General features: G+C 39.2%; 2 protein-coding genes across 4 annotated transcripts in view; both read right to left on the bottom strand.

The window, feature by feature from the left end:
- Positions 1 to 334: 334 nt before the first annotated feature.
- On the bottom strand, positions 335 to 4,850 carry ppifb (peptidylprolyl isomerase Fb). Its single transcript, XM_034107961.2, has 6 exons — positions 4,606 to 4,850; positions 4,395 to 4,425; positions 3,313 to 3,401; positions 3,129 to 3,225; positions 1,470 to 1,545; positions 335 to 681 (listed from the first exon to the last, which is right to left on the bottom strand). Exons 1-6 carry the CDS (start codon positions 4,756 to 4,758, stop codon positions 546 to 548), a joined length of 582 nt encoding a protein of 193 aa, XP_033963852.1. The 5' UTR covers positions 4,759 to 4,850; the 3' UTR covers positions 335 to 545.
- An 881-nt stretch (positions 4,851 to 5,731) lies between these two features.
- LOC117464868 (zinc finger MIZ domain-containing protein 1-like) overlaps positions 5,732 to 16,175 on the bottom strand; it is a 116,323-nt gene continuing 105,879 nt past the window's right edge. For all 3 annotated transcript variants that reach the window (XM_034107594.2, XM_034107595.2, XM_034107596.2), the window contains 6 exons: positions 16,085 to 16,152; positions 15,932 to 16,000; positions 15,603 to 15,847; positions 15,318 to 15,475; positions 8,686 to 8,976; positions 5,732 to 8,605 (listed from right to left, as the gene is read on the bottom strand). In XM_034107594.2, the coding sequence (XP_033963485.1) occupies positions 8,498 to 8,605; positions 8,686 to 8,976; positions 15,318 to 15,475; positions 15,603 to 15,847; positions 15,932 to 16,000; positions 16,085 to 16,152 (939 nt within the window). In that variant the 3' untranslated portion in view covers positions 5,732 to 8,497. The remainder of the gene's footprint in view (positions 8,606 to 8,685; positions 8,977 to 15,317; positions 15,476 to 15,602; positions 15,848 to 15,931; positions 16,001 to 16,084; positions 16,153 to 16,175) is intronic.

Raw genomic sequence — 16,175 nt, 5'->3', positions numbered from 1 at the left:
ATTTCACACTGACCCCCACAAAAGGAAACATTCCCCTGTGCAGAAGCAATTTGACATCTTGGACATTAATTCTTCTGGACAGATGTCTGCAGAGTAAATACTTAGCGGAATGGGATCATTAGTCATCCGAGGCTGATGAGAAAAACAGAAGAGGCGAGGGACTGATCTCATTCTTCATCTGGTGATCAAACATTCCCCCAATAAACGGACACACCTTCCATTAAAACAGCTTCGGACAGTTATTGCTATTAAAAAAGTTATCGCAGGTTTAAAGCGTTGTGTAATACTTTATTACTAAGGATGTGTAGTAGAAAAACAGATGGCAAGAACAAGCTTATATTTAGAAAAAATTGTTTTATTGTATTGCCTTTTCACATGTCACAGTTAAATGTGTCACCCGAAGAAGACTAACACGGGATAAGAAACCGATGATCTTTGTCCTGAGAGGAAGCTCTGTGTGCCATGCCTGAAGAAGGAGCCTCTTTCACTCGGACCCTTGGGTAGAAATTACAGCAGGAGATGAAACTAGGACCGTGTCCACGAGTCTACTCCAGCTCTCCGCAGTCTGCAATAGTGATCCTCTTGGAGGTTCGCCCAGACTGGGAACCGAAAGCCTCCACTTTCTTGATCACGTCCAGTCCCTCCTTCACGCTGCCAAAGACAACATGCCTGCCGTCCAGCCTAAATGAAGAAAGAAGAGCTGTATTATCACTGCCCTGCACTGAGAGACAATCCCTGATGCACCAAGCAGGCTTTGACTCATGACTTTGTGTTGGGTGATGCACTATTCCTGCAAGAATTCTGCTATTTTAGGCCATCATTCAAATCTTCTTTCTGCTCCTCCTGTCAAAACATTACATGAATTCACAGCATCCACCCAGAATGTCTGGGGAAAAAACCTCTGGAACAGCATTTTAAATATAACTGGGAATCACTAACTACATAATCTCCTAGAGGCTGCAATAACAAAAGTCATCCAAAAGGCGTTTTTACAACATGTGTCAAGTTGGCAGTGTCCAAACTGCACACTGCCCCAGAAGCACTCACAGACTTTAGGTGAAATCATGAGCTTTATCATTTTGATTGTCATGTTTTTTTTTTACATTTCCATAGTCATTAAAGTTATGTCCATTTAAAGAGGCAGTGAAAATGAAGATCCATGGAGGCTTTAATACTTGTGGTGTACAATTAAAACTTTGAAAATATGAGCTGAGAGTTGCTTGGTGAAACTGGCACTGTTTAAATAGGATAAGTATCACCCCAGTATACTTCTTTTTACTTTATGTTGAGTATTGATGTGTCTGCTTTTGTTTGGTTTTCCCAATTGCACAAGATCTTCAGTTTTCAGCAAATGATCAGAGCTCTATACAAATTAATGACTTCAAATAAAGCCAATGACGGTGAAATGCTGTAAACAATAAATAAATACAGTAGCATCAAGACTCATGATGTTGTGTGTCAGCACATACCATTCTGTTTTAGAGGTGCAGATGAAGAACTGGGATCCATTGGTGTTGGGTCCAGCATTGGCCATGGACAAGATACCTACAATGCATCAATTAAAAAGTATTTATCTTAAAACATGTTGTGCATTTAGCTTTAAGTAACAAAACAGTCATCTTAACAGATTTACTTTTCCTGTCAAGTCAAAATGCCCATGTTGAACTGGAGAACAGATTTAATTATCATCTAAAACAGAGGTAGCCAACACGGTGCCCGCGGGCACTCAGTCGCCCGCAGGGGCAACGTGAGTCGCCCGCCGGGCATGTTCTAAAATTAGCTCGCCAAGCAAATCCAAAATGTATAAAATACACAAAACAAAAAAGGAAATGTAATTAAAAGACTTTACAAATAGGTTTATTATTATTTTTTAACGCAAGCCGTCATCGCCACGGAGGAGCACACAGCCTCTGTGAGTGAGAGAGAGAGAGCGAGGGAGAGAGAGAGAGGGAGCGAGAGAGCTAGGGAGAGCACACTTTTATCTATTTAATATAGATAAAGTAAGAAATCATTCCAATGTGTACTATAGGACAGTAAAAAAAACTGTTTAAAAGGAGAGTGATTAGTAAAATATGCATAAATAAAAAGAAAGAATGCTAACTAGGTAACATAAGATAAGAATAAACAAGTTTAAATGATTTGTTATTGGTTGTGATAATATTCTAAAGATGATTGGAGTATTGAAAAGTATACAGCTCCCTTTCATCTGAGTGTTGAGAGCTGTATCCATAAATTCATTTTGTGCTCAAAGTGCAGCAGATTGATGCATTTCACGTCAACATTTGCATGCCCCCTGACCCCCCTAGAGGAGGTGAGGACCCCCTAGAGGATGTGAGGCCCCCCCTAGAGGATGTGAGGTCCAGCCCCCAAATAAAGCAGGTTAAAATAATTAAATTGAATACATGTTCTTTTAGTAAACACTGAAAATGGGTCCCACAGATCCAAACAGCACACAAAGGTTAAAAGGTAAGCATATAATAATGTTAAAATGTGCTAAATATATACACTGCAAAAAACAAAAAAAAAGAGGAATAAAAGTAGCCCCTGACTTGTTTTATTTTTTGAAAGTAGCCCTCATCCTAAAAAAGGTTGGTGACCACTGGTCTAAAACTTAAACCAAGATGATTCACAACCGTTCACAACACTTCAACACTATTTGCATAATGCTGCCACCTGCTGGTGAAAATGAGTTAGACAAACATTCTGAGTTACCCTCTTGCATAATGTGTAATGGCTTTTACATAATATTCATTCATATTATCTAGATTAATGTAAATAAATACAAAATATAGGGAAGACTAATTTACCTGCAAAAATACTGCAGCTTCTTAAGAGTGAGATTTAGTACATGTGCACGTTTCTGTGTATCCCATTATCTCAATATATTGTGCAGTGATTAAGACGTAATGCTGCAGTTTGTGCAACACTTTGAGGTTTGTTGCAACAAAAATAATACTGAGTACAGAGTTTGGATGAATAGAACAGTAGCTGACAGTATGTATGAAGGAAAACAGATTCTGCATAATTCTGTGATTTCAACTGATACTTGAAGATAATTCATCACGTTAGCCAACTTTCTACATCGACATACACACTTCTTTTGTGTACAAACAGAATAAGATATTTACCAGGTCCAGTGTGCTTCAGCTTGAAGTTCTCATCAGAAAACTTCAATCCATAAATAGACTTCCCTCCGGTTCCATTGTGGTTAGTAAAATCTCCACCCTGAAATATAACACTGCTGTCATTGCACTGTAACACCATGCCTGCGGGACAACAAAAGGACAACAAAAGGAAAAGACAAAAGCTTACCTGGCACATGAAGCGAGGGATCACCCTGTGGAAAATCGATCCTTTGTAACCAAAGCCCTGTTCCCCTGTGCAAAGTGCTCTGAAGTTCTCTACGAGAAAGATTTGCGTCAAATTCTATTATTATTATTATTATTACATTTTACTTATTAGACGCTTTTATCCAAAGCGACTTACATACTCAATACTGTGGACAATCCCCACAGGAGCAATTTGGGGTGAAGTGTCTTGCCCAGGGACACAACGACATGCTGGCTGCAGTGGGGTTTGAACCTGTCACCCCCTGATCCCAACACCAAGGCTCTATCCACTGCGCCACACGCCTCCCTCTATCTCATAATCAACACAGGTCAGTGCTTCCCTCAAGTGTTAGTTTGAATTTGAATGTATGATAGTCCCTCTTATTTGAAAAGGAACAACTAATCTGTACTTGGGTTGGGTACAGGTTATTTCTTTTTATTATGGCTGGGTATCTCAGTGTTTAGTTACACACAGGCTGTGTATGTGCAGAAGTAATAAAATAATAATAATATAATACCATGAATAATATTAATATATATTAATAATATTCAAACCATGCCAAGCTCTTGTCATTCAGACTCCAGGCATGTCTGGTATCACAAAGGAAATCACAAAAGAGTGTAAGTGTGTTAGTGGTGATTTTACATGCATACATACATTCAAAGATAAATAACAATGAATAGGTTTTTACTTTAAGACAGCCATGCTTGAATCATCATATCAGTTTCAAATAGCAGAATTTTCTGTAACTTAAATCCCACCCAAATAACTCATGTGTGATGTTTCGGAATAATATTATTGGTACACAGAAGGAGAATATTCTCAAAACAAAGGAATACTTCCTCCTTTAGTTTATGAGGAATATTCAAATACATTATCACCTAATGTGATAATATGTGATAATAAACATGAAAAAATATGAATATAACATGATTAATAATAGTAATGTGAAAAGTAACTAACGCTGATGGATAAGAGTAAAAAAACATGGTTTGACTTTCAGATGCACTTGAGTATGCGTGTTTGTATTTAGTGTTTTCAGGAAAGGAGACTCGTGTACTGACCTGCAGTTCTTGGCACAACGTCTGCGTTCAGCTGCAAAGAAAACAGAATGCTTTAGGGTCAAATGTGGACACGTTGTTCTCTGGAAAACTAGAGCCGCAGCGACTAACTACAATACATACTATCTATGTTAACGTTACTAACCAGAAACGGTACATAGTTTCTTTTTCATTCAGTGCACACATGACCTAAATGAGAGCAGAAGTGTCTCACCTCGAAGGTTACTCTGCCGACAAGCTGGTTGTCTGCAGCAATGTCAAAGTACACCGTGGGGTTTTTGTTGGCAGCTGCAGGGCCGGTGCTGTACATGCGCGCGAAGGTAAACGCGAGAGAACATACTTTTATTCTGTTTGTTAAAAGTAACATTTTCCAAGTTATTGAGGCTCAGCTAGGCAATGAGCAAATGTCACGCTTACATATGAAAAGCAAGGAAGTGTTTCTCACGCAACCGGAAATATATAAACTGCAAGCTGAGACGGGAAACTCTCGCGAGATTAAACGTGATACAGAGCATGTATTGCATAAGGGGACTTTTGAAATGTCAATTATTTATTAACTTATTGCTCTGCTACCATATCGACTGTACATTTCTGATAGGATTACATTTGGTATGTTTGGGTGTGTGCATTAATTCAGCTAATATATTATGCTAGTATACATGTATGCCTACTCTTAATTACATTTTTAACTTTTGTTTATCTATGTTTTTTATCCTTCGCATTGTTTTAGCACAAAATTGTTTTTAGGCAGGCCTCTTGTCTATACTATGATGCAACTGCACAAAAGACAAGACCACAGTGACATACATGTATCATCTGAATACATATTTATTAGATAAATATTAGGTTGTCACATCATCTAACTACATACAGTTCTGCAAGACTACAAATCACAATTAGTTCCTTTATTTTCTGACCAGTTTAGAATATGAAATGATTGTACATACAATGTACACAATAGAGACAATGGCCACATTGCATGAATAACCTTAGATTGTGTTATTTTTCCAACTTCTTATGATATCAAAAAATTGTACAAACTATGGATTTGGTTACAATCTTTTGGACCAGTCCCTCCCACCACCTTCCTCCCACCCCAGCGAAATAATTTACTTGTAACCTTGTTTTTACTTCCTTTTTTAGCTTTAGCACCTCAGTGTATGCAGGTGACAGACTAGAACACTTAGGCTAAATATTACATATAAAACATAGCTGTCCCAGACTCCCAGTTCCCTGACATAAGAGGTGAAAGTATATTACAGAGGGAGAACAAAATGCTGAAATATACCCACAAACATTCACCAACAAGTTTCATTTTCCATATTTAGCCACTTCCAGTAGAGGGGTTGCAAGCTTTTTATTATTCTGAAGAAACAATGCACATTCCCAGGGAACATGAATACATTTCTGTTCACATGTCTCTATAATCATTTACATATATACAGGCATCCTTGGGACGTTTGATCTAGCCTTGCCCTCGACATCCTTTCCCGGCCAGAATGATGCACGTGCCCTTCCTCTCTGTATTTTGTATTCATTTTTATTTTTTTAAACAATTCCCCAAGAGTAATGGCCCTTTTATAGTGATTGTGCATCAACAGATTTGGGGTGCTGCCTTATAGATCAAATTGGCTCACTTGGAAGTGAGAACAAAATGTGAAATGATGAAGACTTTCATGGGAATGAACAAAAAGTTTCAATTCAGATAACGAAAGATGAAAATGGGGTAGTGTATAATTTCAAGGGGGATTATTCGATGTGTCTTTGTGACATAAATATGAAACAACATGTCAGTGTGCTGAACTGGTAAAAATAATATTTTATAAATGACATTTAAAATAATGTTTACATTAAACCAGGGTGGTTATATCAGCACAATGCTACAGTTGAAATAAATTGGATTTCTAGCCTTACAGATCAATAAGAAAAACCAATACAAAATAATTTACCAAAAAACAAAATATGGGGATACAAATGTATATGGTCTGGTGCCTTTTAAAAAAGCCACATTTTCTTTAACAAAAATATAAACAATATTGTGGATTTCTTTAAAATATGGTTGTGATATATCTTTAAAATACCACTGTGTATTGACAATTAGCAACAATTATGATATTCACATAGCCCACTAATTACACTGAAAGCCAGCTGATACCACGTCTTTTAAAAAAAAAAAAACATTACTGTTTTGTATCACTGATCAAATGTTAACAGAAATTCATGAATACACAAACTTTTCAACCGAATACATCTGAGCGTGAAATAAAATATTGCAAACTTGACATCTGAAAACTGAAATGATGCTACACAATCACCGTGAGCTGATGCAGGGAAGACGGGACACATCAAAATGGGATGCGACCTGCAGGAAATAGCTTATGAGACATTTGGACTGGCTTCCTCACAACAAGGATGCGAGAGAGCTGTCGTACGCTGGTTACAAACAAAGTCAGTGGTTAGGTGGGAGTCTGGGAGCATACGTTGTTAGGTCGGACGACTAATGATCAAAGGACAAACATTATCAAGATGATACAAAAATATTCACAATGATATTTACAGTACAATAGCTTTTCTTAAAAAATAATACATTTGCATACTGAACAGCACTCTTCTCCAAAGTGAATTTGAAAACAAATGTGGCAAAGGTCTGCACCAATACTGCTTTAAAAATCACTTCTTGAACAGCATTGATGGATAAACTGCTTTTTTCCCTCCCCTATATCTTTGAAATCAATATTTCCTCCCTTCACACCAATAAAAACACACTCACATAGTCTCACACTCACACATGCACACACTCACAGTCACACACAGGACCAAGCAAACACAAACCTCCTTATCCTCATCCCTCTACCTTTGGTGATTTTGAGCAGTTTCCCAAACGATTTATGGATAGTTTAATTTTGCAGCAACAAAAACAAGAAAATAAACAAACATAATACATTATATCCAGTAAATACATGATAAATGTATCGCTGTTATCAGCATTATCCCTTCAATGTTAGTGTTAAATAAATCATACTAAATCTGACAGAAATCAAAAACAAATGTACAAACAAAAAGAGCCATGGAAACAGCAACTGATAAAAACCACACTATCTTTTTTTTAACCACTTGGAACATCACTAGACAAGGGCTTGGCACACATGCACTTTGTAGACTACTTTAACAGCATATCATTTAACAGGGAGAGAGATGCAATGTTGAAAAAATGCAAAGCAGACGGCATGGAAGGAGTCGTAGCAGGTAGCTATAAACGCAGCAGAATCTTTACAGGAACTCTGATCTCTCTTTTATTTCCATTAAAGTCACTCCTCTGCACAGGAGGATGATAACTGTACAATATGTAGAAGGTATTCTTGGTATGCAATATAAACGTTGTTTCTGTTTTAGTGGGGCCAAAAACCTTCCAGCTGTCATCCCTTAGGGTGACAAAAATATGTATATATCACAATTGTAGACAAAGCCAATCATTCCCCAAAACCCTTTTGACCAAAACATTTAAAAAATAAGGACAGACATACGCTGATCTTAGTGACCTTTTTTATTTTTGTAAAGACTGATTTTTCTTTTTGCATTGCCAAAATCTCTTGTGCTTTTAAATGATGTGTGGTGGACAAACAGTGCGGCTAACAAGACCAGTCAGGGAATGGAGCTGTGACACCAGGAAGCTGGGGCCTCTCAGTTTGGAATAACAAAATGGATTTAGCGCACACTGGCCAGATAGCGCAGGTTTTTTCAGTTATTTTTCTGTTTTATACAGTGAATTCCTTTTTCTTCTCAAAAGGACACAAAACATGGATAAAAAAATGCTACAACACGATCCTAATGTGCACACATACACCTGTGTGTGGTGTAAAAAAAACAACTGAGTATAGCTGCACAGTTCAAAAGTATCGCCACATTGTGAGAGGAACCCCCTCCTCCACATCCCACTGTTTCTTGGAGTTTGAACCTCTTTCAGTCAATCTGTGCTGGCCAATGAAAACTGTACAAGAGGAAGAAGTGAAAGGGAGTGCATCTTTGTGTTTATCAAGTACTGAGCGACCGCCCTGTGTTCTCGGGGGAAACTGCAGGCAGTCAGAAAAGTTTGTGTCTGATTTGCCTCAGTTGTTTTCGAAGAGCGATAGAAGGTCATCGTTGCTATTGCTGGGAAGGTCGGGGGGGTCCAGGTACGACAACAGCTCCTCTGGGTTAGCAAGCTCTGGAAGAAGCTGTAAGGAAGGAGAAATTGGTTAGTCATTGAATACAAACTATTAAATACGGATATTTTCTGCTGTGTGTCAGGACTCACGTCTAAAGAAGGCTCGGGCATGTCCGACACTCCTTGGCTGTCCAAACTACTCGAGGGGTTAAAGGACAGGTCGCTGTGGGGATGGTTGTTGGGGCCGGGCGGTTGCTGATGTTGTTGATGTTGCTGATGTTGCTGATGTTGCTGATGTTGCTGAGGAGGTGGAGCTTGTCGTGACGGCTGAGGAGGCCCGTTGTGGTGTAGCTGCTGCCCTGATTGGCTCCCAGGATGTGGAGATGCATGTAAGCTCTGCAGAGGACCATGCGAATGGTCATTGCCTACAGAGTGAGGTATCTGTGGAGAGATGGGGAAATAATCAGACCAGGGTTGTTACCGATAGTTACTAATATGGTCTAAAAAAAGGCTCCACACATTTTTATGACATGCTGTATTTGTGAGTGAATTCAAAAGGTTTCTCGTGTTCGTTGGAAATACTAGCAATACTAGAAAAGCTTTCTTTCTGAAAGTTACATAACAAGAATGATACCACTCTGGTGGTGGATGAAGTACTCAGATCTTCTAATTAAGTAAAACGAGTAATACTAATGTGGACACACTTGTAAAAAAAAAGTGAAACCTCATTCCAATTTAAAAATGTTACACATCTTTCTGACATTATTTGTATTGCACAACTTTTAAATCAGATTCATACTTTTAGAGATATTAAACATTGTTCAGACCTTGGTAAAGAGGCCTTCTTCAGATTTTAACATTAGTGTGTATTGCGCAGCTCGTTAAGGATAGAGTGCGTGATGTCACAGGTAGAGTGGGGGACAGCTTGAAATTCGCCTTTATATATATATTTTTAAACCTGCCATAATTCCCAAACCCTACACTCCTTGGACATAATTTGTCATGAAAAACGTAGGACAACATCTCTTAGCTTGAAAAAAAAAAAAAATAATAAGCAAAAAAAACAAACAAAATGCCTCTTGAGGGCATGAAGTGACAAAAACGTTCAACATGTCTCCATTAAGGCCCATTGTAAATTCAGCCTGATCTTTCCTCGCAGCAGCTGCCACACACCTTTAGTTAATCTGCCAAAAAGGCCACATTATTGACCCAAAAGTACACAAAAAGCAGACTGAGACGCTCGTCAGGGTCCTGACATGCTTCATGCGTTGACATTTAATCGATAGCTGCTACGGTTCTTTAAAAAAAACGCTCACATGTAAGAGGTTTATCTCTCATTCAGATCAATGGAAAGGCTCTCCTCTCACTGATTAATGCACATCACCATGGAAACCTTTGATCTCTGGGCTCAAGCACAGGTGTTTGATAACGTCAAAACACAAACACCTGTGTGATGATGTCATAACTCCAACTGACATGCTCAGAACGCCACTAAACATCACATGATGGTTAACACTGTAGCCCTGAACAGCTCTACATCAAATCTGATGTTAGGTAATGTGATGTTACTGTGGCAACGCATCCCTCGCCATAAAACACGATGTCGCTGTAACTCCTATGAAAATGGTCAAAACAGCACCAGACTTCAGATGATGGTTCATGGTCCAGCCCTCAACATATCTATGTGTCATTAATGAGTTTTCCTCAAAAGCTGTTGCCATGGCAACACATCCCTCGCCTTAATATCCTGCATATTGGGGCTGAACATCCGACTGTGAAGAATGTGGTACTACATATTAGAACAAATGATGTTGTGAAACAACAGTCAGAAGTGCTGAAAAAAGACTTTAAATGTCTGTTGGAAACTGTCAGCTCTCTAAATGCGGAGGTGTTCATCAGTGGTCCTCTACCGCCAGTCAGAAGAGGAGTGGAGAGATTCAGCAGATTACTTGCACTGAACACCTGGCTTTCAACTGCCTGGACTGACCATTCTGTCCATTTTATTGACAATTTTAACTTTTTCTGGGATCGCAGACATCTTTATAAGGCAAATGGAGTTTGCCTGAACAAGTCAGGAGTGAAATTGTTTATCTCTAACATATTCAACTGCCTGCGTCATCAATCTGTTCCCTCTGCCAAGGACAAGCAACAAGAGGAATCAAAACAGGAGAAAGACACAACACATCGCTCAGAAAACCCTGAAGAAGTATCACTGCACCCGCCTGAGGAATGTTCTGATTATGGGAGACCTATGACACAAATGGAGGAGTCTCCATTGCCCGTTACCCCCCCTGTCAACGCCTTTGAGGATACTCTTCATTCATCCCCCAGCTCTCTCTACTCTCCGCTCACCCTTTCACCCTCGCCCTCCCCCCTGGAGTTCGATGACCGCACAAAGGCGATACGCAGGATTGGCAGCATGTCCTTTACCCCCGCCCCTCAACGACGCCCACCAGAATCACCTAAGCAGAGACGCGGACCATCTCCCCCGGCTTCATCACCATGCCTACCACAATCATCCAAACCAAAACAATACAAGGAAGATGGAAGCATATTTCCAAACCCCCCTTTCTACAGTGTAGTCCTCACCCTGCCCTCCTATGATGAGAGGAGCAGGGTGGTGGGTCCTCCCTCCCCTTCAAAGCCTGATAGGGATGTGTGTGTACAAAACGCTGCAAACTGATATTTGCTTGGTCCAGGCTCAAGGGCGTATGGCACTCTCAACTCTTTCAAGGACATGCCGGGGCCCTGCCTGCCTGTAGCTTTGCCGATATCTGTGTTGATAGGTAATAGATTAAGAGCAGTGAATCATCTTAGATACAGGAAGCGCTCAAACGTTTGTGAGTTTATCAAATTTAGCAGTGATTCCATGTCAGCCACAGCTTGTCACAAAAAACCTGACTGATAGTGTGTTTAACGAACTTAAACTAGCTTTAATAATGTCAGGTCTTTGGCAGGAAAAACATTTTTAATCAATGATTTTATCACTGAGCACAATCTCGATTTTATGTTTTTAACAGAGACTTGGATTGAACAAAGTAACAGTGCAGCTGTTCTTATCGAATCAACCCCTCCGAACTTTAGTTTTATGAGTCAGGAAAGAATGCAAAAGAAAGGGGGTGGAGTTGCTATTCTGTTCAATTATTCCATTCAATGCAGGAAGACATCTTATGGCAACTTTGCTTCTTTTGAATATGTGGCCCTTCAGCTGAAATGCTCCTCTCGAGCTTTGTTCCTAAATATCTATAGACCCCCCAAATACTGTGCAAGCTTTTTTGATGATTTTACCGAACTGCTGTCTATAGTGTGTATTGACTTTGACCGTCTAGTCATTGTTGGTGATTTTAACATCCATGTTGACAACCCCCAGGACAGAGGGGCTAAAGAACTGTCTCAGCATGTGACGGAGCCCACGCACAATAAGTGGCACACTCTGGACTTAATTATCTCAAAGGGTCTGAATATCTCTAAGGATGTGGTGACTGATGTTGCACTCTCTGACCATTCCTGTGTTTTCTTTGAGAGCTCTATTTCTGTTCACAAAAATGTTCAAAAAGAGGTAACCACAAAGCGATATTTAACTAAAAATACTAGGGAAATGTTTACTCAGAATTTTTCTTCCACACTTGCCCCTGCTAACATCTCAGTAAATGAGCTAGTAGATCATTTTAATTCAAAGATTACAAATATTATAGATGCCATTGCTCCAACTAAGGTAAAGGAAGTGACTGGGAAGAAAATATCTCCATGGAGAAAGGCCATGACCGTGAGAACAGAAAAAAGAGAGTGTCGAAAAGCTGAACGCAGGTGGCGAAAAACAAATCTCCAGGTTCACATTGAAATCTATAAAGAGAGACTTGGCCTTTATAATTTGGAATTGAAATTTGCCCGACAGTCTTTCTTCTCTGATATCATTGCCAAAAACAAAAACAACGCACGTGCCTTGTTTGCTACCGTCGACAGACTAACTAACCCCCCAGTGTCAGTAGCCTCTGCATTTCTATCCACCAGGGCGTGCAATGATTTTGCCTCCTTCTTCACTGACAAAATTCAGAAAATCAGACAAGCAGTCAGTGCCTCTGTATCAGGTACAGCAAATGTGTTGTCCCTATGTCCACCTTGTTTGTTTGTAGCCTTTATTTAACCAAGTGAAAGCCCCTTGAGATCAAAAGATCTCTTTTTCAAGGGTGACCTGCAGGACATTAGTTACACATGTAACATAAAAACAACAGAACAACAATAAGGATGACATACAACATAATGTACAGGGTACACCTAATATCAATTCAGACATCATGACACAATTCCATCAGATTAATGATAAAAACCTAGAGGACATTATTCAACTTCTGAAATCCTCCTCCTGCTGCCTTGATATTATTCCAACAGGATTTTTCAAAGATGTTTTTCCTTGCATGGCCTCAGATCTACTTCATATAGTAAACAAATCTCTTCACTTAGGTATTTTTCCACAGGACCTGAAATCTGCAGTAATTAAACCGCTCTTAAAAAAGAATAATCTAGATGCTTCAGTAATGAACAATTACAGGCCCATATCAAACCTTCCATTTCTATGTAAAAATCATTGAAAAAGTTGTTTTTCAACAGTTGAATAACTTCTTGCATTTAAATAACTGTTTGGATGTGTTCCAGTCAGGCTTTCGTCCAAACCACAGCACTGAGACTGCTCTTGTAAAGGTCTTCAATGACATCCACTTAAACACAGACAGTGGCAGAACTTCAGTGTTAGTATTATTAGATCTCAGTGCTGCGTTTGACACTGTTGACCACAACATATTACTAGACCGACTGGAAAACTGGGTGGGACTTTCGGAAACAGTTCTAAATTGGTTTGAATCCTACTTAAAGAACAGAAACAACGTTGTTTCTATAGGTAAATACACATCTGAGTTGACAAATATGACATGTGGGGTTCCTCAAGGCTCCATCTTGGGGCCTCTTCTCTTTAACGTCAACATGCTACCACTGGCTCAGATAATGAAAAACAACAAAATAGGTTACCATAGCTATGCAGATGACACACACATTTACGTGACAATTTCACCAGGAGACTATGCTCCAGTTCAAACACTGAGTAAGTGCATTGAACAAATCAATGACTGGATGTGTCAGAACTTTCTCCAATTAAACAAAGATAAAACTGAGGTAATGGTTTTTGGAGCCAAGGCAGAACGTTTAAAAGTTCGCGCTGAGCTTCAGTCTGCAATGTTCAAAACAACAGATAAATCCAGAAATCATGGTGTAGTCATGGACTCTGACCTGAGTTTCAACAGTCACATTAAAACAGTTACTAAATCATCTTACTATCACCTAAAGAACATATCTAGGATTAAAAGACTAATGTCACAGCAGGATTTGGAAAAACTTGTCCATGCTTTTATCTTCAGTAGACTCGACTACTGTAATGGTGTCTTCACAGGTCTCACTAAAAAATATATTAGAAAGCTGCAGCTGATTCAGAACGCCGCTGCTCAAGTCCTCACTAACACTAAGAAAGTGGATCACATCACTCCTGTTCTGAAGTCTTTACACTGGCTTCCTGTGTGTCAAAGAATAGATTTCAAAATACTGCTGCTGGTTTATAAAGCACTGAATGGTATTGGCCCAAAATACATTTCTGACCTCCTGCTAAATTATGAACCATCCAGATCTCTCAGATCTTCAGGGACTGGTCAGATTTCTGTCCCCAGAGTCAGAACTAAACATGGTAAAGCAGCGTTCAGTTATTATGCTCCAAATATCTGGAACAAACTCCCAGAAACCTGCAGGTCCGCTGGAACTATTACTACTTTTAAATCCAGGCTGAAGACTTTTCTTTTTGTCGCTGCTTTTAATTGAACTATTCACATCTTAGACGGTACTGTAACTTTTATCCATGTATTTTTTCTTTTAATGTTTATTTTATTAGCTTTTCTTTTTAATGACTGATTTGAAATGCCATTTTCTTAATGTCTTTCATTTTTTGTAAAGCACTTTGAATTGCCTTGTGTTGAAAAGTGCTATATAAATAAACTTGCCTTGCCTTGCCTTAAAACACGATATTGCTATAACTCCTACTGTATGAAAATGGTCAATAAGTGCTCAAACTTCACATGTGTGCTAACAATCCAGCCGTGACAGTTTTGAGATTTCTTCAAATGCTGTTGCCATGAAACACGATTTTCTGAAGTTAAAATGCTCCAAACGGCCCAAAACTTCACAGGTTTGGTAACGATGCAGCCATCAACACATCTAAGCGTATTATGGGGTGTCATCAAATGCCATTGCCATGGCGACAGATCACTCGCCATCAACTTAGTTAAAAAGTTTGCAGTTCAAATATTCTTCTGCTTTTCCAAGCCTTTTTACTTTCTTCTCTTCTCTTATCAGACATTCAAGCTCCCAGTGTTCATGTATCATTTCAATCTAAATTCTTCACTTTCTTCTTACACATTACATTTCAGCATAGCAGTTCAGTGTCAGCTTTTCAGCATAAAGCATTCTCACTAGCAATTTTTCAGGAATTGCATTCTCTAGTATTATTATCTCTAGTATACTATTATTATATTATTATATTATATTATTATATTATCATTGACACATTTATATGTACATCCATCTTGAGTTGCAGCTGGTTTAAATTTAGCTTCCGTTTTTTATATATAAAGTATAATAGTTTAGAAATAGTTTATCAGACAAACATGGAAGCAAAAACGTGAGAAACAGTGACATCTTCAAAAATCTAATATGGATAAAAAAGACAGAGAGAGGGGAAAACTCACCGAGTCGGGCATGTTGTGTGAGAGCGGCTTGTCCTGGCTCATCAGGCTGTTGGGCATGTCTGGGGGGTGAGACAGCTGGGGGCCGTGCATGAAGTCGTTCATCGATGTACCACCAGGGGCGCCGTGGGGGAAGTCAAAGCTCCCATGGTAACTGTTGCCTAGCACACAAAATAAAAAAACAGTAAATATATAGTCAGTACATTTCTTACACTTCTTCTTAAACTCCTGTTGAGGAAGACATATTTTTAGTCTTTATCTTATTAATACTTCATATTTATGTCATACCTTGGCTGCCGTATTCACTGTTGTTGCCGCCTTGCTGGGAAGATAATAACGGGTACGGTGTCGGTCCCGGGCCGAGCTGAGCTATCATCTCCATCACATTGGGCATGATCATTTGGCTGGGGCTCATAGTCTTAAACCTTTTGGCCAGCGGTCCATCCGGATCCTCCTTGATGTGGATATCAGATTTAATCGCCACCGGCCGCCAACTACACGTCGGGTCGATGGTCACCTCCTCAAACTCCGAGCTGGTTAAATACAGATTAAAAGGTTAAGATCTAGACACGAAGATAGAAGTCATTATATGGAGAGTATATTTGTTTTCAACTTACTTTTGGATCGCGTTTAAGATTCCCCACATATACTGGTCAACTTCGAGTCCCTCTAACAACGCTGTTTTACTGAGGAGAGAAGAGAGACAGGGTTTAAAATGTTAAGAGAGACAAAGCTCTACACTGTTATCTGTTAAAGCTGAATAAACTTACTTGCATACAGGACATCGCCATGTACCCCGCTCACAGTTCAGTTGTAAATATGATTCCAAATCGAAACACTGCAAGAAGAGAAAAAGAGTTT

The sequence above is a fragment of the Pseudochaenichthys georgianus genome, chromosome 19 (assembly GCF_902827115.2).
Source record: "Pseudochaenichthys georgianus chromosome 19, fPseGeo1.2, whole genome shotgun sequence".
NCBI classification, from domain to species: Eukaryota; Metazoa; Chordata; class Actinopteri; order Perciformes; family Channichthyidae; genus Pseudochaenichthys; species Pseudochaenichthys georgianus.
The sequence above is the reverse complement of the archived record's forward strand: the minus strand, read 5'-3'. Positions and strand labels throughout refer to the sequence as shown.